Genomic DNA, 22,346 nt, shown 5'->3' on the forward strand with positions numbered 1-22,346 from the left:
GAGAACCTGAAGGGAGCCTTTAAAAGCTAGCAGAGGGACAGTCTCGGCAACCCAGAAGCTCCGTTCTTCCCTGTCCTGCAGGGTCGCTCCGTGGCAGTGGTGAGAGGGCCAGTTAGTTTGTCTGCCTGCTTGTTTGGGAGACATGGCCAGGGCAGTGTGTCTGCAGACAGGAGCATGGGCAGCTTCACGGTGCTTCCCTCCGGTGTGGGATGGGTGGGGCTGACCAGGAACTGGGAGCCTGCAGACCCACAAGTGCCCCAGGTTGTCCACAGAACTTGTGGGGACCCACCATGGCCTCCCTTCCTGCATGGTCCCCCCCTTTCCAAGGTCTGAAACAGGGGAGACGGCAGCTGTTCTTAGCACGCTCAGTGAAGGGCTCGTGGTGGGCTTGCGGGCAACAGAGGTGTTTTAGGGATGTTGTGAGGTCACCGACCGTGTGCCCCTCGGGGGGACAGCTTCCAGAAGGCCAGGAGAGTAGGAGTGGGAGTCCCTTCCGGCAGGCTCTGGGCCAGGGTCCTGGCCGGCCAGTGGCACACGCATCCTGTACCCTGTGTCTAATGACAGTTGCAAGGGAATGTGAATGGAACTAATTAGAAACCAATTACCCGCTCAGGAGATGGAAGCCACTTGCTAATGGACATTTGAGGGGGGGGGACTGAAAGTGGGGAGGCACGAGCCCACATATTCTTCTGAACTTGACATTTCAGGGCCTGGAAAGTTCTTGGGCCTGGGCTGGGAATTCAGCCCAGCCTTCTGGGAACCCGGTGCCTCCTGGACCCCGGGTTCAGGTAAAGTGGAGAAAGGTGTCCAGGGATCGATGGCCCGGCCAGGGGAACGACCGGGAAGGGAGCCATCTTTCCACTGACCCAGTGTGTTAGGGCAGCTTCCAGGGCCCCTCCTTCCAGGATCCCGCCTTTGAAAAGGGCCCGGGGGTAGGGAGGTGGCCCAGGAGAAGGCAGGAGGTGGCTGCAGAGACCCCAGTGCCTGAAGAGGCAGCCCTAGGGTGGAGCCCATGAGGCCAGGGGCTATGACCACCGAGTGGCCTGCCGGCTTCCTCTTCCGAGTGCTGCTGCCGGCCTCCTTGCTCACAGGTAAGGCCGCTCCAGGTGGGAGGAGAGGCTACTCAGCCCTGAAACGTGCCTATCATGGGGTCCCCTGGGACTGGCCCATTGGTAAGAGGGGGATCTGGCTGGTCTCGTGAGATGTCAAGAAAACCACCACCTGGGCCCCTCTTCCTGGGATCCAGGACCACGGAGGACAGCAGACCCCTACCCCAGTACACACCCAGTTCCCCGGAGATTGCTGGGGCTCACCTAGGTGGCTCCTGCAGACCCTGGTACACCCCCTGTAGCTCTAATAGCAGCTGAGCTTGTGATGCCAGGAGGACCTTGGGCCGGGGGTAGGGAGTGTCCACCAACTGCCCTCAGAAAGCTACAGCAGGCTGTGACTCCCCATCCTCCACACAGGCCTCTCCCAGTGGGTGATGGGAGCCGTGTGTGCCTCACGGTGACTTGACCACCCCCTGCCCGGGGCTCAGTCCTTCCCCAAGCCCTGCTGACCCCTAGTCTCCTGGAGTGGGGGTGAGACACCTATGTTTTCATCAAAGCCCGTCCTCACCCCAACCTAGCAGTCTTGGAGGCATCATTCAGGCAAGAGAGTTGGGGTGCAGAGATCCGCAACCGCTTTAATTTGCATGAGGTGGGGGGGCTACTAAGTTCCCTGACTACCTTGAGACAGCTCTCCGAACGACCGGAGGCTGTAATTAACCATGCGCAGGGAAGCTGGAATGTCAGAGAATTATCTAGAGAATTCGAGTCCGAAGAAGCATGTTCATCTGAAATACCTAGATAATTAAAGAAAAAAAATATTCATTGCATAAATTGCTCATTAATTCACTCCTCCATGGGGGCACGGAGCTTAAAAGCAGGCACTTTGATTAATCCGCACGATATTAAATTCTCCGGATGCATTCTCTAACCTTCTCCCGCCGCGCCCCCCCCTGTGCCCGGGTCTTCATATTTGCTTTCTCTAAGAGAAAGGGTGGCGAGAAATCATAAATAAAGTTGTCCTCTTACAAAACAAAACCAAAAAATGCATTTGCGATTGGCTTGGAAAAATGAACCCCCGAAGGGTTGGGGGGGTGGGTAGATGTCTGTGTGTGTGTGTGTATGTGTGTGTGTGTGTGTGTGTGTGTGTGTGTGTGTGTAGGGGGGGAGATCAACTTGGATATGCATTTCCTTTTTTTCCCCCTAAGTACACATTTTGAAATCAGACATATTCTTTCAAGTTCACTAGAAAATGCTAATCTTTCCCCCCTTCCTCTTTCCCCAACGCCGTGCAGAGCTACATTGTGTGTGGCTAAGGCACAGCACCCACCAAGATAGCACTTCAGAGAGGAGGAACGAGGACAGGTCCCAATCAGACGGCGAGCCGGGGACATGGTTAATGTCGCAGGCAGACAACTGATTGGGGAGATGCGCAGATACAATTATTTATTTCCTTTATAAACACACACACAACCCTGAAAATTCAGAGCCCACTTGGCAAGAACAATCGTCTAATCCCGGCAGGTTGATTTCGCCAGACCCTCGTAATGGCATGTCAGCTGATCTGCAATTTGCTCGTGTTCCTGCCCTCTCAGGGTGGGGGTGGGCCGGGGGAGGGAGCTACCTGCTCCCTCTGGTCCAGCTCGCCTGTGGGGGCACCCCGCCCCGTAGCTGTCTCCTTCAGGTACAATGCTCTGTCGGCTGTCTATCTGGGTCTCCTGCTGTTGCTGCCCCTCCTCCAAACCCCATCAGCCAGCCCTGCAACAGGTAGGCAGACCCCCGGCCCAGGTGAGCAGGGGTCGTGACCCTACAGACCCGGGCCCCATTCGCTAAAGGAACAAACTACACACCGGTGGTGTGTGCCAGCGTGCGGACTCCTCCTTGGGGTCCGTGATGAGGCCTTTGTTCTGCCTGTTGGCCCAGCACAGCAACATTCCGGCCCGGAAAGGCCTTCCTAGCAAGGGGTGGGGTGGGGTGGTGGAGGAGAAAGAGGAAATGTTTCCAGGAACTTCCGGGATGTTGTGTGCCTCCGGCCAACCCCGACTCACCTAGAGCCCGTAGGACAAAGAGCTGCTGTCTTTCCAGAAGCGGGTGCTGCCACTTCGCTTCCGCCCGCTGGTCTTTTCACAAGGAGCAGCCCGGTGCCTGTCCCTGTGTCGCCCACTCCATCCAGTTCACACCCTGATAGAGAGTTCTTGTCTACGCCGGGGTCGGCCCTCCCCTGGGATTCCATCTTGTTCTTGGTGGGCCCTTCAGGCTGACTGCGACTCACGGTGGCGCTGCCCGGTCCCGCGCCAGCTGCACAGCCCTCTGTGTCTGAGCCCGTGGTGGCAGCCCCCGTCAGTCTATCCCATTGAGGGCCTTCCTCTTCCTCGCTGCCCCTCCGCTTGACCAAGCAGGATGCCCTTCTCCAGGGACTGGTCTCTCCTGATGGCATGTCCGAAGGATGTGAGATGAAGTGTCTCCATCCATGCTTCCGAGATGAGTTCGGGTTGGATTTCTCCCAGCTTTGCAGGACATGTTCAGTGTTAGCGTCTGAGCTGCCAAAGCAAACGCCAGAATACTTTCCACCTTCTTCACCAGCACCTTACCCAAAGGCACCAACTCTTCCCCAGGCTTGAATGTTCGGTGCTCAGTTGTTCATGTGCCTAGCTCAGTCATTGACAAGCTCGTGTAAGAAGTAAAAAAGAAAAAAAATCATTAGTGGAGAAGATTGCAGCGTTTAAAGTTTGTCAAGAAAGGCTTTCTGAAGCCTCCCACTCAGTACACTACCCTCGAGTCCAATCTGACTCCTGGTGACCCTGCAGGACAGGGGAGAACTGCCCTTGTGCGTTTCTGAGATGGAGGGGCGCTCTTGATGGGAGGTAGAAAGCCTCCTCTTTCTCGCGTGGAGCAGTGACGTTAGATTAGCTGCCCAATACCTAACCCACTCTGCTACCTCACTGGGTTGTCCTCACTGGGTTGTCCCCTGGAGCCTACTCCTCACTGGGCCTCACTGGGTTGTCCCCTGGAGCCTACTCCTAGGGAGCCCAGGCCCATGTCATCGCAGGTGACCAGCCTTGTGTGAGGTCTCGCTCTATCTACCTGGTTATCCATTGCCAACCACGCCTAGGTCCCCAATGTGAGGAAGTCATGCTTCTCCCTAGACTATGACCAGGCCACAATCTAACATGGTGTAAGAGAGAGCAGGGCAGGAGGGCAAGTGGGTGGTGAGTTCTGCCCGCCAGTAACTGGTTCACGGAGAGGCGAGTTGTGGGAAACAAGATGGGCATCCTGCCCATTTTCTCCTAAAGAGCCCGTGCAAACCACCCCCACCTCTAGTTGGGGACTGGGCACCAGTGACCAGTGAGGGGGCAAGGCAGGCATCAAAACCTGTGGCCTGCGCCTCATGGACACCTCACCTTTTGCCCCTCTTCCAGCGGGCACCGGGCACTTCCTGCGCGGCGTGTGGTATACAAGCAGCTTCTTCCTCCTGCTGCAGGGGGCTCTGCAGATCGCCTTTGGGGTCGCGCCGCCCCACGGTAAGGCCCAAGTCATACACTCCTGCCTTGCATGACCCCTGCACTGCTGGGAGCGGGGGCCAGGTGAGGGCGGCTCAAGGTCTCGTGACCAGAGGAGGGCCGTGGGCACCGTCTTCAAGCAGAAGCCCAACTTTGAACGGACCCTTCTTACTGCCCTTCCTGGGGCAAGAGTTGGGCACTTGCTGGCCAAGGGCAGGAGTGCTTCCCGTCCAGGCATGAAGGAAGTCAATACTCCGTGCCTGTGGTAGAGAATGTGCGTGGGGCACACACCAGTTCAGCTATTTCTACACATGCGAGGTGGTGGCATGAAGGATATGCTTCAAGCTGACCAACTCTCCCAGCCCCGTGTCCTATCATCCCTCCCCCAAGAGCAGAAGCTCCCTGCCTCCTTGGGTTCCCATTGAACCTTTCCAGCTGCCCTGCCCCTTGCTCACTGCCATCTCGAGTCGATGCTGCCTCACAGCGACCCTGTGGGACAGAGTGGAACTGCTCCTATGGCGTTCCAAGATGGTCTCTCTTTACTGGCGCCAAGAAAGGCCTGACTTTCTCCCAAGGAGCAGCTGGTGGTTTCTAACCACCACCCTTGCGGTTAACAGCCCAGTATGTAGGCACTAAGTCACCAGGGCCCCACACTTGAGGGGCGTGATGGCGAGTCCCACAGGCTGTCACGGAGAGCCCACTCTGCCCTTTCAGCGTCTCCCTCGTGTTTGCTGTTCTTAAGGCCTGTGTTCCCTGTGATGCTCCCAGTCCATGGGTCCTGGGCAGTGTCCGGGAGCCTCTCAGCTGTAGCTCCCACCCCACTTCCACTGGACTGGCTGGCTCTCTTTGCCCTCGGGCCCCAGGCAGGGGTTTGCCCTATCGCTGATTCTGCAGCTCTCCCCTGATTGCTATGGGAGCAAAGAAGTGAGGCAGGTCGGGGCCAGGCCAGGTGCTCCCCTACCTGCCCAGGTGAGGCCCAAGCAGGTGGGGAGAAGAGCTGTCTGCCTCCTGCAGAGAGGTTTGGACCCCCCCACCCTCACCCCTTTCTGATGCAGCCCTCACTCTGGACTCCGGCTGTGTCACTGGGCTCACTCCTCAGTCTCGGTGCAAACGGACCCACATGTGTCTGGCAGTGTGGGGCCAGGGTTGAGACAGTCCCTATCCTTGCTGTCCTGTGCACGCGTGCGCGCGCGCACACACACTCACACACCCCGGCCCCCAACCCCCCTGCCAGGTGCTGTAGCCCACAAAGTACTGGAGGCCTGAGCCACTGTGTCTCCAACAGGTGCAGTATGGGAGGAGGCCCTGGAGAGCATTGGCATCATTCGGTAAGGGGCCTGGGAAGGAGGCGGGCGGCGGGCATTCTACCCCTGTGCAGGGTGGCTCAGATCCACCCGCTCCCTGTGTGTGGAGAAGCTGCTGGTGGTGTGAACCCCAGCTGACCTCTCTGGGGTGCAGAGTAGACACCCAGAGAAGAGCAGGGCCAGCATGTGGGTACGGGAGGACCCAGCTCAGTGTGTATGGGTGGGGGGCACGGAAGGTCAGATGAAGGGGCAGAGAGGTAGTGCCCAAGACCATGATCCCCCCCACAGCCCCAGGATGTGGGATTTAATTCTACTTCAGAATCCCACTCTTGGGGAGAAGGTATTAATGATGATGGCGGTATGGGTAATGCTAATTTACCTGTCCAACGTTCACCGTGTCTAGAAAAACCAAGCAAATCCCAAATCCAAACCCACTACCATCGAGTTGATGCTGGCTCACACCAGCCCCACAGGACAGGCAGCACCGCCCCGGGGGTTTCTGAGCCTGTCCCCTGCATGGCTGCAGCAAGCCTGCCATTCTCCCACAGAGCAGCTGTGGTCGCAAACGGGTGACCAATGGTTAGCAGCCCCTCCTGCACTCACCACGCCCCCAGGGAAGTCATTACTGTGGGGTGCCAGCCCCCAGCTCATTCTGACCGATGGAGCCCCCACGTGACACCGTAGAACTGCTGCATTGTGTTTCCTAGGAAACAGACCACCAGGCCAAAGCCATTGCGTGGGTCCAAATCCCCAGCCCAGCACTTAACCATTGTTTCACCAGGACTCCTGCAGAAGAAGGGGACCTGGTCTCGTCTGTGCTACAGGCGAGGCGGTCGACGTTCAGTGGGAGAGAATGCCCGGGGCAGGGGCAGCAGTGGGGGCTGAGCGGACAGTGGGGCATTAGGAAGGATGGCCAGGTGGGTGGTGAAGTGGGAAGGCAGCTATTGCTTAGACCAGTAGTGGTAGAGCAAGCTAGGTGCCAGGAGGAGGGGGGCTTCCGCGATGGTCGGCCCTTCTCCCTGGGAACCCACCGCTGTTGCTGGCCTCCTCAGGCTCAGCCGGGCCGACGCCGGCAATGCTTTGCGCCTGCTGGCTCCAGACGTCGGGATGGCTCTCGTGGGCCTTGTCGTCTTCAGGATGAGCAAGAAGCTGGCGAAGCCGTCTGGGACCCCAACATATGCTTCTCCCGACACGGAGGCCTTCCAGGAGCAGCAGGCAGACGGAGAGGGGGAAGGAGTGGAGGTAGGTGGGCGCGAGGGCACATGGGACCACCCATTCCCCAAGCTGCAGGGTCATCCACACAGGCTTGTCATCCAGCTTCTCTGAGCATTTGCTCGGCGTACAGACTGAGTAAACGTGGCGAGAGGCGGCAGCTCTGCTGCACCGCCTTCCTGGGTTCGGCCACACAGCCCCCTGTTCTGTTCCGATGACCGCTTCTTCAGCCCTGGGCATGTTCCGGAATTCCCCGTCTTCCCAAGGCTACGCGTAGCCGCCGGTCTAACCCACACAATCTATTGACTTGGCATTGTCAATCAAGCACAGGTAAACATCTTTCTGGGCGTCTCTGCTTTCTGCCAAGACCCAGCTGACATCAGCAGCGCCCACCCTTGTTCCTGTCCTTTTCTGAATCGGGCCTGAGCCTCTGGCAGAGCCCTGCCGGGGCACGGCTGCCACCATGGTTGGCGGATCTTCAGCGAGCTTGGACTTGCTCGTGGAGCTAGTGATGTTGCTCTCCAATCTGAGCATTCTGTTGGGTGACCTTTCTGGGCAAGGGGTGCAAATGTGGATCTCTTCCAGTCAGTGGGCCGGGCAGCCGTCTTCCAAATTTCCCGTCACAGATGAGTACTGCCAGTGCTCCTTCGGCTTGTTGGACCGTTTCAGCAGGTGTCCCCTCAATTCCGGGGGCTGCTTTTGACTAATGCCTTCGGTGCAGCTGGAGCCTCTTCCTTTGGCACCATGGGTCCCCGATGATCGACTGCTTCTTGAAGTAGTTTGACCGCTGACTCATTCTTTTGGGGGCAGTAGATCTGTGCCTTCTTTGATGCCTCCTGCAACATTCAATGCCTTTTCCCCATAGAATCTTTCATGATTTCAAAACAAGGCTTGATATTTTTCCTGAGTCTCTTTCAGCGGGAGATATGATGAGTGTTCCTCCTTTCCCTTTTCATTTTCTAACTCTAGGGCTTTGCACTCCCCACCCCAACCCCCCACCTTCTAAACCAGACTTAGCTATCACGAAAAAATCTAAGCTATCTCAGCCCAGCTTTTCTGTCCTTTCAGTCTCTCAGGCCAGTGTTTGGATCTCAGGGGTTCGGAGAAATCTGGAAGGGTTTTAAGGCTTGACCTTTCACTCGCTCACGCTCTTACCATTTCTTTTAAGTTTTTTTTTTCCTTTGGTTTTATTTTGTTTTTAAAGAAAAACATCTTCTGGGTGGTTGCCAAGCCCATCTCGTTAAATCTGATCAGTAATAGTATCCCACTAAACCCCAGGCATGTGGTTCTTTTTGCTTTGCTTTTTCCTCCCGACTTCTTTCCCTCCCTCCACAGTTCCCTGTGCCTCCCCCCTACCAGCCCTCCCCACGCTGCCCCTAGTCTCTGTGTAGTCTCAAAGTCTTATCTCGACTCAGGGCGAAAAGAAACCCCCTTTCTTTTTCTTTATAATAATAGAGTCATTAGCTACTCATCACTGGGCCGTGCACGGCTTTCCCTACTTGTGTCCATGTCGGTCAGCGTCTGACAGACTTGCCATTGCGCTTTGTGGATGTGTAATATTCCGTTGTACGGATGTAGCACCGTTTGTTTATCCACTCCTCCTAGAGTTAGAGTTTGCATTGTTTCCATTTTTTAAAAAATTGAGCTATAATGAACATGTACTACATTTCAATGGCCACCACTCGTCTGTCTGTCTGTCGTATTGTGGTGGCTTGTATGTGACTGTGATGCTGGAAGCTAGGTCACTGGTATCGAAGATGCCAGCAGGGTCACCCCAAGTGAACGGGTTTCAGTGGAGCTTCCAGACTGAGCAGAGACCTTGGAGAAGGTCTTGCTCCCGCTGTGGAGGAAGGAGCCGCGGGAAACCGGATGCGCAGCTTCCAGCGTCGTCAGGTACTGAAGGCCGAACGAATGCACGCAGGACGTCGTCAGCCAGAGACGGTGCCAGAGGAGGGGCCTCTCGGGTGAGGGGGCTCTGCATGTGACGGAGGAGGGGCTGCTTCTCGAGGGAGGGTCAACCATGGCGTGGGAATGGAGGAGAGTCTACGGGAGGGGAGCCTGCCAGGCCTTCATTTGCTGATGGGGCACAACTCCGTGTGAGAAGAAACACTGTTAAACCGAATCGTTGGAACTTGGAATGCAAGAGTATGAACCAGGAAAATCGGAAGTAATAAAGAGTGAGACGGAATGCATAGAGATCACTGTCCTAGGCATTAGTGAGCTACAGTGCACTGGCAGTGGCCGTTTTGAATCAGAAAATCATGTAGTTTACTCTGCTGGGAACAACGACATCCAGGAAATGGCTCAGTACTCATCGTCAGACAGGACCTGTCTGTGACGCACCGTGCAATCTGTGATAGGAACCGCTCGATCTGCAATCAAGGAAATCTAATGAAGACACCTGGCATTCAAATGTGGGCCTCACCACCAAAGTTAGGGATGGAGGCGTGGAAGAACTTTACCAACATCTTCAGTCTGACACTGATCAAACACGCAATCAAGATGCATTAGTCATTATTGGCAATTGGGATACAGCAGTTGAGAACAAAGAGAGTGGCACAGTTGGGAAATATGATCTTGGTGATGGAAACAGAGCTGGAGCTCATATGACAGGATTTTGCGAGACGAACGACTTCTCCATTGAAAATACCCTTTTCAGCAACACAAACAGTGATTATACACGTGCGCTTGTCCGGATGGACTGCACAGAGACCAGGCCGACTGCATCCACAGGAAGAGAGGATGGAGATGCTCAATATTAGCGGCTAAAACCAGGTCAGGGACTGACTGTGGAACAGATGATCAATTTCTCATATTTAAGTAAAGGTTGTAGCTGAAGACAATTAAAACAAATTCACCAGAGCTAAAATACGACTTTGGCTACCTTATCTGAACTTCAAGAACATCTCGAGAACAGATTGGCTGCGCTGAACACTACTGCCAGAAGACCCGATGAGCCGTGGGAGGACGTCAGGACCAGGCTGCGTGAAGGAAGCAAAGGTCATTAAAAAGACAGGAAGAAAAGAGGACCTGATGCAAGGGGCTTAAGTGGAGAGCAAATGCTTTGAGAATGATTGGGGCAGGGAATGTATGGATGTGCTTTATGCAATTGATGTATGTATATGTATGGATGGTGATAAGAGTTGTATGAGCCCCTAATAAAATGTAAAAAAAGAAAAGAGGAGAAAAAAATGATTAGGGCAGGGACTGTACAGATGTGCTTTATGCAATTGATGCATGTATATGTATGGATGGTGATAAGAATTGTATGAGCCCCTAATAAAATATTTTTTAATAAAAAAAAAGACAGGAAGAAGTAAAAGAGCAGCATGGGTGTCCGCATAACAAACACCCACGACAAATACACTGCCATGGAGCGGTGCCGACTGCAGGGCCGAGTACAACTGCCCCCATGCGTCCCCCTCGGAGCAGCTGGGTTTCTGTCGCTTGTTCTTGAAAGTTGCGTACTAAGGGCCTTGAGGTGCATGGAGTCAAAGGGCTGAACAGAATATTTCAAAGGGCAGCTTGAGAAGACAAAGTGAAGTATTATGGTGAAATGTGTGAAGACCTAGAGTTAGAAAATCAAAAATGGAAGAACACTCTCAACACATCTTAAATGGAAACAACTCAAGGGGGAAAAAACAGGGCTTGAGTTGCAATAATGAAAGATTCTATGGGCCAAATATTGAATGATGCAGGAAGCATCAATAGGAGATGGAAAGAACACACAGGGTCCACTGTACCCAAAATAACGAGTCCACATTCGACCATCTCAAGAGGTAGCATGTGAACAAGAACCAATGGTACCGAAGGAAGAATTTCAAGATGAAGAAATTTGAAGGAGGTTTAAAGGTTGAAGCTACTCAAGGAGGGAGTTTCAAGTATTGGAAGCGTGAACCGAAAACAAAGCTGTGGGAATTGACGGACTACGAATGGAAATGTTCTGACAAGTTGACGAAGTACCTGAAGCACTACTCACTCACTGTTGGCAGGAAATTGAAAGACAGCTCACTTTCCAAATTTGAAAGGCCTGGCCAACTGACCTTCCCAAAGAAAAGCAACCCCCAAAATGCTCACATTATAGAACAACATCATTAACATCACATGCAAGTAAAATGTCCCCAAGATCGTCCAACAATGGGGGCAGCAGTGCATCGACAGGACATGGCCAGAGGTTCAGGCCCGATTCAGAAGAGGGCAGAGAACAAGGGGTATTGTTGCTGACGTCAGATGGACCTGGGCAGAAAGCAGGGAATAGCAGAAAAGATGTTGGTTTATGTTTTATTGGCTGTGCTAAGGCATTCGATTGTATGGATCACAACAAGCTATGGATAGCCTTGAGAAGAGTAGGAATCTCAGAGCACTGTTTGTGCTAATGGGGAAATGTACCGGGATCAAGAGACAGCCCTGTGAACTGAACATGAATTAAAATCAGGAAAGGTGTGTGTGTGTCAGGACTGTATCCTGTCACCACACTTATTCAATCTGTACGTTGAGCAAATCATCAAAGAAGTTAGATTGCATGAAGAAGAACGAGACATCAGATTGGAGAAACAACCTGCTATACGCAGATGGCACAACCTTGCTTGCTGAAAGGGCGGAGGACATGAACTCGAAGTACTTGTTGACGAAGACCAAGGATTACCACTCAATGTAAAGAAAATCCAAGTCCTTACAACTGGGCTGGTAGGTAGCCTCATGATAAGTGGAGCAAAGATTGAAGTTGTCAAGGATTTCGTCTTGCTTGGATCACTCAGTGCTCATGGAAACAGCGGTCACGAGATCAAAGGACACATTTCATTGTGCCAATCTGCTGCACACGACCTCTTTAAAGTGTGAACAGCAAGAATGCTACTTTCAGTAAACTAAAGCGAGCACTAGTGCACCGAGGGTGTGCCCGACACAAGCCGTCGTATCTTCAGTCATCTCATATCCATGTGAAAGTTGGACATTGAATGAGGAAGACCAAAGAAGAATCGATGCAGTTGAATTATGGTGCTGGAGAAGCATATTGAAAGTGCCATGGGCTGCCCAAAGAACACATAAATCCGTCTCAGAAGTACAGCCAGAATGCTCCTTTAGCGGTGAGGATGCAAGTCTTCATCTCACGTCCTTTGGACCTGTCTTGAGGAGAGACCGGTCCCTGGAGAAGGACGTCACACTTGGTAAAGTAGTGGGGCAGCGAAAAAGAGAACTGGGTAATGCTTTGTTCTGTTGTGCATAGGGTTGGCATGGATCACAACCAACTCAATGGCACCTAGCAACAACAAACAGAACAACAACGATAACAACACCCATCCAATGGCCCCACCATATCAAGAAGGGCTGCACAATCATCCTCACCCTCAACTCTGGACCTTTCCCCTCATGTCTCCCTCCGTCTCCTGCCATGTCCTCAGGTAATCACCAATCCCGTTACTACCTTCCTATTCCTATTGATCCCGTTTTCCTCAACAGACAACTGTTTCAAATGAGGGCAGACACCAATCAAGGATCCATCCACAGTGGCCATGCAAACCAATGGAGATCTCATTCTAACAGAAAGCAGAGGAAAAGTTTAGAACACATTTACTTTGGTCCACTGGGAGATCCTATTACAAGCCAGCGTATTCCGGCCTGGGTTCAGCTGCTTAAACCCCTGTACACGGCTCACCATCTGCCTTTTGATCGGTCGTCGTTTCAAGCCGCCGTGTATTGAGGACTCTTAGGAGGCTCATCCATGCGGTGGTTTTGCAAATGGATGCTGAGCGACTGCTGTCCTCTATAGTTTTCTGCAGTCTGGGGGTTTAGGATTTGGGGACTGGGACTGTCCCCTTCTCCTGGTGTGGATCGTATTGTCAGCCATCTTTGGATCACACCGGTGAGTGTGCTGCTTCTGTCTGGACTCAGCTGATGCCTCACTTAGCCGGCTGCTTGTTTGGATACAAACCTTTAAGGCCTCAGGAGCTAATAGCCACGATAGCTGGGCACCATCTAGATTTTTCACTACACTGTGCTGTGGCACCCATGTGCTCACTGATCTCTTAATGGGGGCGATTAGCAGGCAGGGCTCTGTCATAAGAACTAATAGACCTTATAGCTGTGATCAAGCGGCAGCTCACAATCCATTCTTTTAACTGTTGTTCCTTTGAGGCCCTCGTCTGATTGCTTGAGACGTCATTGCCATTGTATTGTAGTAGATCCTAAATCTTCCCCTGAGGCGTAAAGCAATTCGATTGCTAGGAGGAGGATTTTAGTCAATGCGCTCGTGTTACTGATCGGAGACTTTCACAAGCAGAGAGCTGTGTGTCTCCAAGAGGTGGCTGGCTGGCTGGCTGCTAGCGGCACACATGTTGTGGAGATCGTGCTTTCAGTAACCCTCATTGTGGGGGCAGAGTCCTGCCTCCCAGACTCGCCCGTGTTGATTGCTTCCATCTTTGTGCTATTGTGGAAATTGCTGCAATAAACATAGGTGTGCATGCGTCTGTTTGTGTTGTGTGCTTCATTTCTCTGGTGTATATACTCAGTACAGAGATGATAGCATCATGACATAATTGAACGTGTATTTATTTCTGGAAGAGCCTTACTCATTTCCGCAGTGGGTGGCCACTTCTGCAGTCCCACCGGCAATGGATGAGCAGTCCCATCTCCCCGCATCCTCTCCAGCATGTATTATTTTCTGGTCTGTTACGAATTCTTTTGCTCAGCATATTGGTGTGAGGTGGCATCTCATTGTTGTTTTGTGGTGTTTCTCTTCTTGCTGATGAAGGTGAACATTTCTTCATGCCGCTGCTGGCCACCTGGATGTCATCTTGAGTAAATTGTCTACTCATGTCTTGTGCCCATTTTTGGTTGGGTTATTTTAATTTTTTCTTATTAAGTTGTAGATTTCGATAGATATGTATTTTGAAAATTCGCCCTTTACTGATCAATCACTACTAAATATTTTTCCCACTCTAGGGGTTCTCTGAACTCTTTTGATGTGCATGAGTGTCATATTTTTACAAGGCCCCAGTCCTTTCTTTTGTCTTCCACAGTGTGAATATTTTCATTATGTTCAGTAGTATATTTATTCCTTATATTAGGAGCTTTCCATTTGTCCTAATTTTTCATTGATGGTCCTAGGGTTTATGTTTAGGTTTTTAATTCATATTGAGTTTGCAGGTTGTTAATAAGCCTTTCCCCAACCCTGATGCTGAGTTCTTCTTCATATAATCCAGCTTCTCCAATTATTTTCTCAGCATACAGATGAGAAAGAATGGTGAAAGGATGGAAGCCTGATGCACATCGGTCCTGACTTTAAACCAAGCAGTACCCTCTGGTTCTGCACAAACCACTGCCTCTTCACCCATACACAGGTTCCCCATTGGCATCTCCGTCTGTCTGAATGGTGATCTGAGTGTGGTGTGACCCACACAGTCGAAGGCCATTGCATAGTCAACGAAACACAAGGGAACACCTTTCTTGCAGTCTCTTCTTTCAGAGACGATCCATCTGACATCAGCCATGATATCCCTTGTCCTCTTCTGAATCCAGCTTGACTTGATGGCAGTCCCCTGTCGATGCACGGCTGAAACCGTTGTTGACTGATCTTTTGCAAACTTTAACTTGGATCTGATATGAATGATGTTGTTTGATAATTACACAGTCGGTTGGGTGGCCTTTCTTGGGAATGCATACAAATAACAATCTCTTCCAGTGGGCTGGCCTCTTGGCACACCAGACTGTGTGCTTCCTGGGCGGCATCAGCTTGCTGCCACATTTCAACTCCAGGACTCCCGTACTTCACTTTTGCTTTCAGTGCCGCTTGGACTTGGCCCTTCAACACCATCCGTTCTTGCTGCCTCTTGAAATGGTTGACTGCCGGGCAGTTCTTTGATCCAGTGACGCTGTAATGTTCCTTTCATCTTCTTCTGATGCTTCCTGGCTTGGCCGACATTCCCCTAGCATCTTTCAGTACTGGCATGGAGCTTTCCTGCCGCTCCTTTCGCTGCCATAGAGCGCTCTTCCTTTTTGGTAGTCCAACCCCAGGCCTTGAACATTGCATCACAACACAGTACTGTCTTCTCAAGCTGCCCTGCGACATGTTTGCGCAACTCTTTGACTTCATGTTGATTTCAAGAGCAAGTTCAAGTCTCTTCCAACACCCTCTTTGATGACTTCCCTATTGCTCGTCTTTTGCTTGCTTCATGTACTGGGTTTTTGAGGTCATCCTACCGCTGCCCAAGTCTTCCATCATCAGTGCCCAAGAGGCAGATCTGTGCTTGAGATGGTCTTGAACTCAGGTGGTATGTACCGAAGGCTGGTTGAGCTAAGCTAGCATATGGTCTTAAATAGACTTGAGGGGATAGTTTTCATTTAAGGTTCAAACAGATCCCAAGGGCCATAGTTCTGAGGGATCATCTGGCCTCAGTGGCTCCGGAAAGTCTAGAGTCCATGAGAATTTGAAATTCTACTCTAGATTACCCCCGCCTCCCCACTCCTTTGATCAGGATCTGTAAGGTCTCTCTCTCCGGGACTAGATTTCAGCCTCGGTCCTTGGCTCCGCGTGAGAAAGATTTCACGCCGAAGCCGGGCTCATGATCCAAGTGAATTTAATGAGAGTTAAAAGAAGTTTCAGGTTTTACGCGGCACCCATTAGGATTCCTTTGACCATGCGGCCTGACAGAGACTGCCCCAGGTCACGCAAGGACCTCTCTCCTCCCACGAAGACGACCAGACCGCCCAAGCAAGAAGACCCTCTCCCTTCTGGTCCCTGCCTTTTCAAGGGTTCCCGGGGGAGGTGTGGTGAACGACCCCAGGTCGCTCCCATTGGCTGAATTGCAATCACCTGGCCCAGGTGGGCTACTCCAGGTGTAACGCCCATCCGAGCCCACCGGCAGGAAAATCCAGCTTTGTCCTTTGCTGGCTCTCCTGGGCATGTGTAAATGGACTTCCCAATTCCCTAGGCTAAGCTGCCTAACAGATCCTTCAACAGACTCTTTGACCAAAACGGTCAACAGGGGCAGAAGGGCACCATCTACTTCTTCTGGTCTCAATGCCAAGGAGGCAGTTGTTCTTGGAGGCCCTTAGCAACACATTCCACAGTCTCCTCCCCTTCCTGGCTCTCCTTCTTCCTTGGCTGCTCCCGGTGAGTAGAGCCTAATGGTGGTGCCTTGGATTTGGCCTCTTCTTTCTCCCAGGATTGCGGGTGGGACTCTGAGGACGACCCCCCCAGTTCCTGGTCCGAGGACAGCATCGAGGGCAGCATGGAGGAGGCTGGGGGAATGATACAAGACGGTCTTCTGAGAATCTCCTCCGTGGCCGCGGGCTTGAGAAAGATCATGGAGCCTCTCGTTTCCTCTGCAGGAAAGGTCTTGGTGACACTCCTCCTGGGCTTGGCAGGTATCCAAACGTTCTGGGTGGTGGGTCCAATGCTGGACTGGCCAGCGGGCACAGAAGAGGAAAGTCTGGGGTGGGCCATGGGGTTTCCCAGGAGCCCAGGGTTTCTGGGGCGCTCAGTGAGGAAGAGGCAGGTGGCTGGAGAGAGAGCGGTCTCTTGGAGGCTGCGGGCTGGGTGGCACGGGAAGGTCATGGAGAGCGAGGAGGGGCGGGGCATATGCTGCTGACTCAGGGGGGGCCTCAGGCGGATGACCTTTTCTATCAGGTCACATTGCTATCCAGGTAGAGGGACAGGAGCTCACAGAAAGGGTAGGCCTATCCCAGGAATGCACACTTGGATGCCTGTGGGTGGGTCGCCCTTGTCCTCTAGCCTTGGGCGTTGGTGCGTCTCTCTGGGATGCCGCTCCAAGTCTGGACCCTGCCACGTGCCCGTGTAGGCTGCTTTCAGAGCCAGCGTCTCCTGCTCTGGGCTCACAGAGAGGAGGAAAGGGCCACCGGTCATGTGGGGAATTGTCTCCCTAGGCATGGTGTCTCCTTCTGTCACCTCGGCTGTGTACTTTGGGGCCTTCCTGGGCCTGGGCTCCTGGTGGGCATGCCAGTGGGCGTTGAGTGCCCTGGCCTTCAGCTCTCTGTGTGTCTTCATGACCATCTTCACTGCTGGCCACCTGGGGAGCCTCTACCTCTACCAGTTCCCTGTCTTCCAGGACCTTGTGCCACCCGAGGACATCCATGCCAGGTACAGCTGGTGACACCCATCAGGCATGGGAGGGAGGGCTCTTAGAGGGGCTTTGCCTGCTCTTCAGGGGTGCAGCCCCACCTCCACTTCCCCAAACTGGAGTAAGGATGTGGTCAGCTTGGGAAGTTCAGCCCGTCAGCATGAGGACAGCACCCATAGCCACCTCCCACCTGGAGGAGAGAACAGTCTCAGGACTTCCCTCTTCCTCCCTCCTCCCCCATCTCTCTTTCTCTCATTCGTTCTCTCCCCCTCCTTTTCTTCCTCCCTCCCTTCCTGCCAGACCAGAGCCCTCCAGGCACTGTTCCGGCTGTTAGGGTTAAAGGGACAGACCAAAAACACGTGGGTTACAACCTGGTTTGGAGTTCTCACCCACCGGCTGGCTTCTAAAGCCCTCCCGAAGGGAAAGTGGCCGACATGTGTGCCTGGGACCGAGGATACGAGGCAGCAAGGCAGTCGGGCTCGTGTCTAAGGGGAGACCCATGAGGGGCTTGATCCAAAGGCATCGCAGGGAGAGGGTGGGGCAAGGTTCATGCACGAGAGGAGGCCCTGAGCTTGTTGACCCATCGCCAGCTTCCATACTCCCCGAGGCTGGTTCTCTGGCCCCCTCGAAGCAAGGGGCTGGACATGGAATAGACCAGGGCAGCATCTGATGACGCTCTGGCTGACCAGCTTTCTGTACGCAGGTTGCTGGGCATGACTGGGGTCATCCGGACCAATCGCACGGAACCCTGGAAGCTCCACGTCCATGCAGGCCTCCGCTGGCCGGAGGTTGTGAACCCGTTCATCCTGCTGCTGACTTACTACGCACTGGTCCTCCTGCTGAAGCTGCAGGCACCTCCTCCTGCAGTAGGTTGTCCCCAGAGAGCGGGACTGTTTGTTCACCTGCCTACCCCAACACAGTAAAGCAACTCAATGGGCAAATTCTCACTCAAGTGTGAATGACTAAAAGTTACTTACTAGGTTCCCTTCCCATGGCACTAAGCAGGCTGGGAGTGATGGGTCAGAGTGGGGGTGGGGGGAATCGGAGAAGCCCGGAATGTTTGAAGGGCTGTCATGTGAGCCGGTGGGAGGGTGTGAAAGAGCTTAATGCGCAACCAAACCAAAAACAAAGAAACAAACAAAAACCCAAGTTCACCGTCCTTGAGTCTATCCTGACTCCTAGTAACCAGACAAGACAGGGTAGAACTTCTCCTGTGAGTTTCCAGACTGTAACTCTTTATAGGAGTAAAAGACATCCTCCCCACCACCACCCAGGGCCTGGTGGTTTTGAACTGCTGAACCTTGGGTCTAGCAGCCCACCTGGTAGTAGCTTCTGTCAAGATGACTGCCTTAGAAACCTGGGTGCGGGGGCAGGTGGGTGTCAGCTCTGCTCTGAGTTGGATGGTTTCCATGGGGGTGGGCTGGTGTTTGGTTTGCACATTGGATTTTGGGAACTTGTGAGGGATTGAAGGCGTAAGGCTTTGCCCTTGTCTTAGGTTGATTGTGTAATGAAGCGGTAACGCAGGGGGTCTCATACCTCGCTACATATGGAGGAAGTGGCGAAATTCCCGCCTTCGGTGTGGGAGGACCAGGTTAGACCCCGGCCAAGCAACCTCAGGTGGAGGTGCAGGCTTGTGTGCTGCTGTGACGTGGAACAGCCTTGGCTCTTCAGCTAAGAGGAGGAAGAAAGACCTGGCGGTGGACTGTGAAAAGTCAGCCAATGGGCGCCACGATGGTCCAGTCCACAGCCAATCATGGGGTCACTGTGAATTGGGGACCAACTCAATGGCAGCTTGAAACAACACAGTGAAGGGGCACCTGTGGCTCCTAGCCCCATCCCTCTGGCAGGGAGCAGTCCCCTGGGTTGGGGGGGGGGGGCGTTTCCTGAGGATGGAGGGCAGGCTTGGGGGGGGGCAGGCAACCTCAGTGAACCTTGAGACCTTCGCCTGTACCAAGCAGCTGAGACGGGTCCCAGAAGGGAGCTGAGACTTTGATGGTGGTGTGTCCCTCCAGAATCGGGAAGAGACGGCCCTGCCAAGCCACAGTGAAGATCTGGAGCTGAGCTCTGTGCAGTGCACCTCGGGCAGCGAGGGGGACCAGGTAAGAGCCCCCCGTGGGCGTGTGTGTGTGCCCACCACTCCCCCAGCAGCGCCAGGGCTCGTTGACCATCCACGACGCGCCAGGCACCGTCCCAGGTTGTCCTCCACGTTGGATGGAAACTGGGTGGGGGAGGGGCACTTGCCAGGTGGAGTCCCACCAGTCCTAGTAGGAAAATGGAGATGGGTACCCCTCAGCACAGCAGCAGCCCTCGCCCCCAGGGCCATCAGAAAGTCCAGAAACCTGTGTGAGAATGTGCCCCAAGTGGAGTGGAAACAGCCATGCAGGGAGTTAGTTCCAAGCTCACAGGGCTCCCGTGGCCGCCTTCGGGATTCTGAGACCTAGCGCAAGAGGCTGACCCCGCGGGGCGGGCAGTGGGTAGCAGCTGGAGGACGCCCACTCGCCTCGGCCCTCTGACTACTCCAGAAGAGACGGATGGGGAGCCAGCTTGAAGATGCACCCGTGGATGGGCAGCTGGTGCCATTCCATCTGCAGACGGGAAGGGAGGGCCCAAAGGCGCAAATCACCTGCCCAAGGTCACCAGCCCCGGCCTCCCTGAGTGGCAATGAGAAGCTGTCCATCTTGTAGAAGAGTCCACATGAATCATCGTCCAAGCCTCTCGCTCAGTGTGATTATACGGCCGCTCACCTTGGCGGCTGCAGCCAGTCCTTCATCTTGTATCTGTACCAACCAGCTGGGCCCTTGGCAGCCCTGGGCCTGGGAGAGAACCTGCAAACAGCCAAACACTTGCCTGGGCTCTCGGACCTTGGGGGGGTCCTGGCTCTTTGTGTGGGGACTCCACAGCTCTGGGCCACCTTGCCCCATCCCCAGACCCCAGAGGCCTTTCATTCCCGGCACCTCCCTGTGGTGCCTAGCTGGGCTCTGGGGCACAGGACTTCATACCGGCCTGCTGAGAGCCTGTTTCCATGTTCAATTTCACAGATGGCTCTAGGAGCCAGGGAAAGAAAAGGGCGGAATTAATATACATTAGGTGACCTTACTGTCCAGATGGGGCTGACTGTCCCCATCAGACAGAGTGGAACGGCTCCGTAGGTTCTGAGACGGTGCAGCTTTACCAGAGGGAGCGGCCTGCAGTGGGCTCAACCCACCCTGTCTTGCACTGAGCACCATACTTAACCCAGGATGCTACCAGGGCTCCAGCGTATCCACGTGGGGCATGAGAGTGAGCCCCTGGCCTCATGACAGGCAGCCTCTCCATGCCCTCCACGCAGCTCCCAGCTCCTAAGAGCCTTGCAGCCAAGATGCGGAGAAGAGCCCTTTCCTGTCCAACAGGTTTGGGTGCCTCCCACTCTCCTCTGCCGATCCCCCGAGGTGATATATGACTGCACTTTATTTACCGGCAGGCAGGCAGGCAGAGCCCTTGTCCCCAGCCTGCTCACACCGGAGGCCGTCCATCACTGGCCTGCCCCTGGTTGAAATTCACCAAGCAGCCCGGGCCTCTGTGAGCTCGCGCGCGCAATGCATTTTAAAGAGCGTCCTCTACACAGATCCATGCACTCGACCTCGGCTCAAAGCACAAGATGGAATGGTGGCGTAGCAAGCGCCTCCCGCAGCCTGCGTGGAATGCAGCCCCTGAGACATCCCCCAAAAGCCATGCGCCTCTCCGGGTTCTGGGAAGGCAACAAAGGCTGCAAAGTTGGGGGGGGTGTATCTGTTGCCCCAAGACCCCGCCAGACAGGACACTGTGTTCCCGTGAGACCCGAGTCGAGGGCTCCAAGAAGAAGCATGGGCACCTCCTCTTGGGTAAGGCTGTCCCTTCAAGCTGGCATTGTGGAAGGCAGTAGGGTCAAGCCTCTGCCAGGTACCTCTGGGTCTGCGTGGGAGCATGGTGGGTAACGCAGGGCCACTAACTCCAAGGCTGGCGTTTTCAACCTGCTCCTATGATCATGACTCTGTGAAGCAGCTCTACATGGTGCTGGAGTTGACTTGATGGCAGTGAGTTTTCCTTTTTACTTCTGTTGGGAGCCAGATGAAACAGATCTCTCTAGCAGGACTTCTTGTAGGAAAAGGCACTTGACCTTGGCTTGGAGGATGGGCAGGGAGGTGTAGGAAGTTCATTGCTGGCTGGGGAACTGAAGAACAAGCACCTCCTTGCTGTCAAATCAGTTGCCGACTGATAGCGACCCTACAGGGCAGACTCGACCGTCCTCTGTGGGTTTCCCAGCGAAACAGACAGCCTCATCTTTCTCCCTCGGAGGGACTGGTGGGTTTGAACGGCTGACCTCGTGGTTAGCGGCCCATCATGTAACCCACTCCCAGGCAAAAAGCAATGTGTTTTCACGAGGAGAAAGGAGCTTGATAAAGTACGGGGTGGGGTAGGAGGGCAGCAAAGAAGAGGAAGGTGACCGATGGACACGGGGGCTGCAACAGTGGGGCTCAAACGCGGGAACAATTGTGAGGCCGACACACGAGCGGCCGTGTTGGCTCCTGGTCATTGTACGTGGGCGACTCCACAGCACCTAAGGACACCAGCAAAGTGCTCACCACTCGAAAGGCACGTGAGTCCGAGGAGGCCTGCACGGGACTCTTCAAAGGGCCCTCCAGGGCCAGCCTGTCTCCATTCACACTTAGGACGGAGCCCCCCTCCACCCTGGCTTTCCCACACGCCCTGCCTCAGCCAATGCATCTCTATCCAGGCCACGTCTGCGAGCAAGATCTCGCTCCCCACCACCCACAACAGAGGAGCCCCCCCACCTACTTCTGTGTCTCTGGAGCCACCTTCCAAGCTACCTGTGTCGTGGATGGGCAACGTGACAGCTGACGTGGCAAGATTGCCGAATGGATGAATACGTGGGGCCATGATCTTGAGATATTATCACCTCAGCTATGGCCTGAGAGTCCCCGAGAGGGCTGGTGGCGTGCAGAAGTCACAGGTTGAAGACATTCTAGGGGTACAGTAGACAGGAAGGTGGGGGCACCACAAACAGCCAGGGCACCTGCCGTCAGTCACCACTTTCCAGGAAGGGAGGAGACAGGAGGAGGTCCTGCCCCCCACCCCCACCCCCACCCCCCACCCCCGCCTCTCCCAGCAGGTGTTTTCAAACCACATCTTGATGAAAGCCAGGGGTCATGTCCCTCAAAGGCTCATGTA

General features: G+C 54.0%; 1 protein-coding gene across 1 annotated transcript in view; it reads left to right on the plus strand.

The window, feature by feature from the left end:
- The first annotated feature begins 1,027 nt into the window (after positions 1-1,027).
- Positions 1,028-22,346, plus strand: part of LOC142422281 (piezo-type mechanosensitive ion channel component 2-like) — a 151,622-nt gene continuing 130,303 nt past the window's right edge. The window contains exons 1-8 of the mRNA XM_075527687.1: positions 1,028-1,091; positions 4,466-4,567; positions 5,832-5,874; positions 6,903-7,092; positions 16,224-16,425; positions 16,945-17,158; positions 17,842-18,004; positions 19,151-19,237. Coding sequence (XP_075383802.1) covers positions 1,028-1,091; positions 4,466-4,567; positions 5,832-5,874; positions 6,903-7,092; positions 16,224-16,425; positions 16,945-17,158; positions 17,842-18,004; positions 19,151-19,237 — 1,065 coding nt within the window. The remainder of the gene's footprint in view (positions 1,092-4,465; positions 4,568-5,831; positions 5,875-6,902; positions 7,093-16,223; positions 16,426-16,944; positions 17,159-17,841; positions 18,005-19,150; positions 19,238-22,346) is intronic.

The sequence above is a fragment of the Tenrec ecaudatus genome, chromosome 12 (genome assembly GCF_050624435.1).
Source record: "Tenrec ecaudatus isolate mTenEca1 chromosome 12, mTenEca1.hap1, whole genome shotgun sequence".
NCBI lineage: Eukaryota > Metazoa > Chordata > Mammalia > Afrosoricida > Tenrecidae > Tenrec > Tenrec ecaudatus.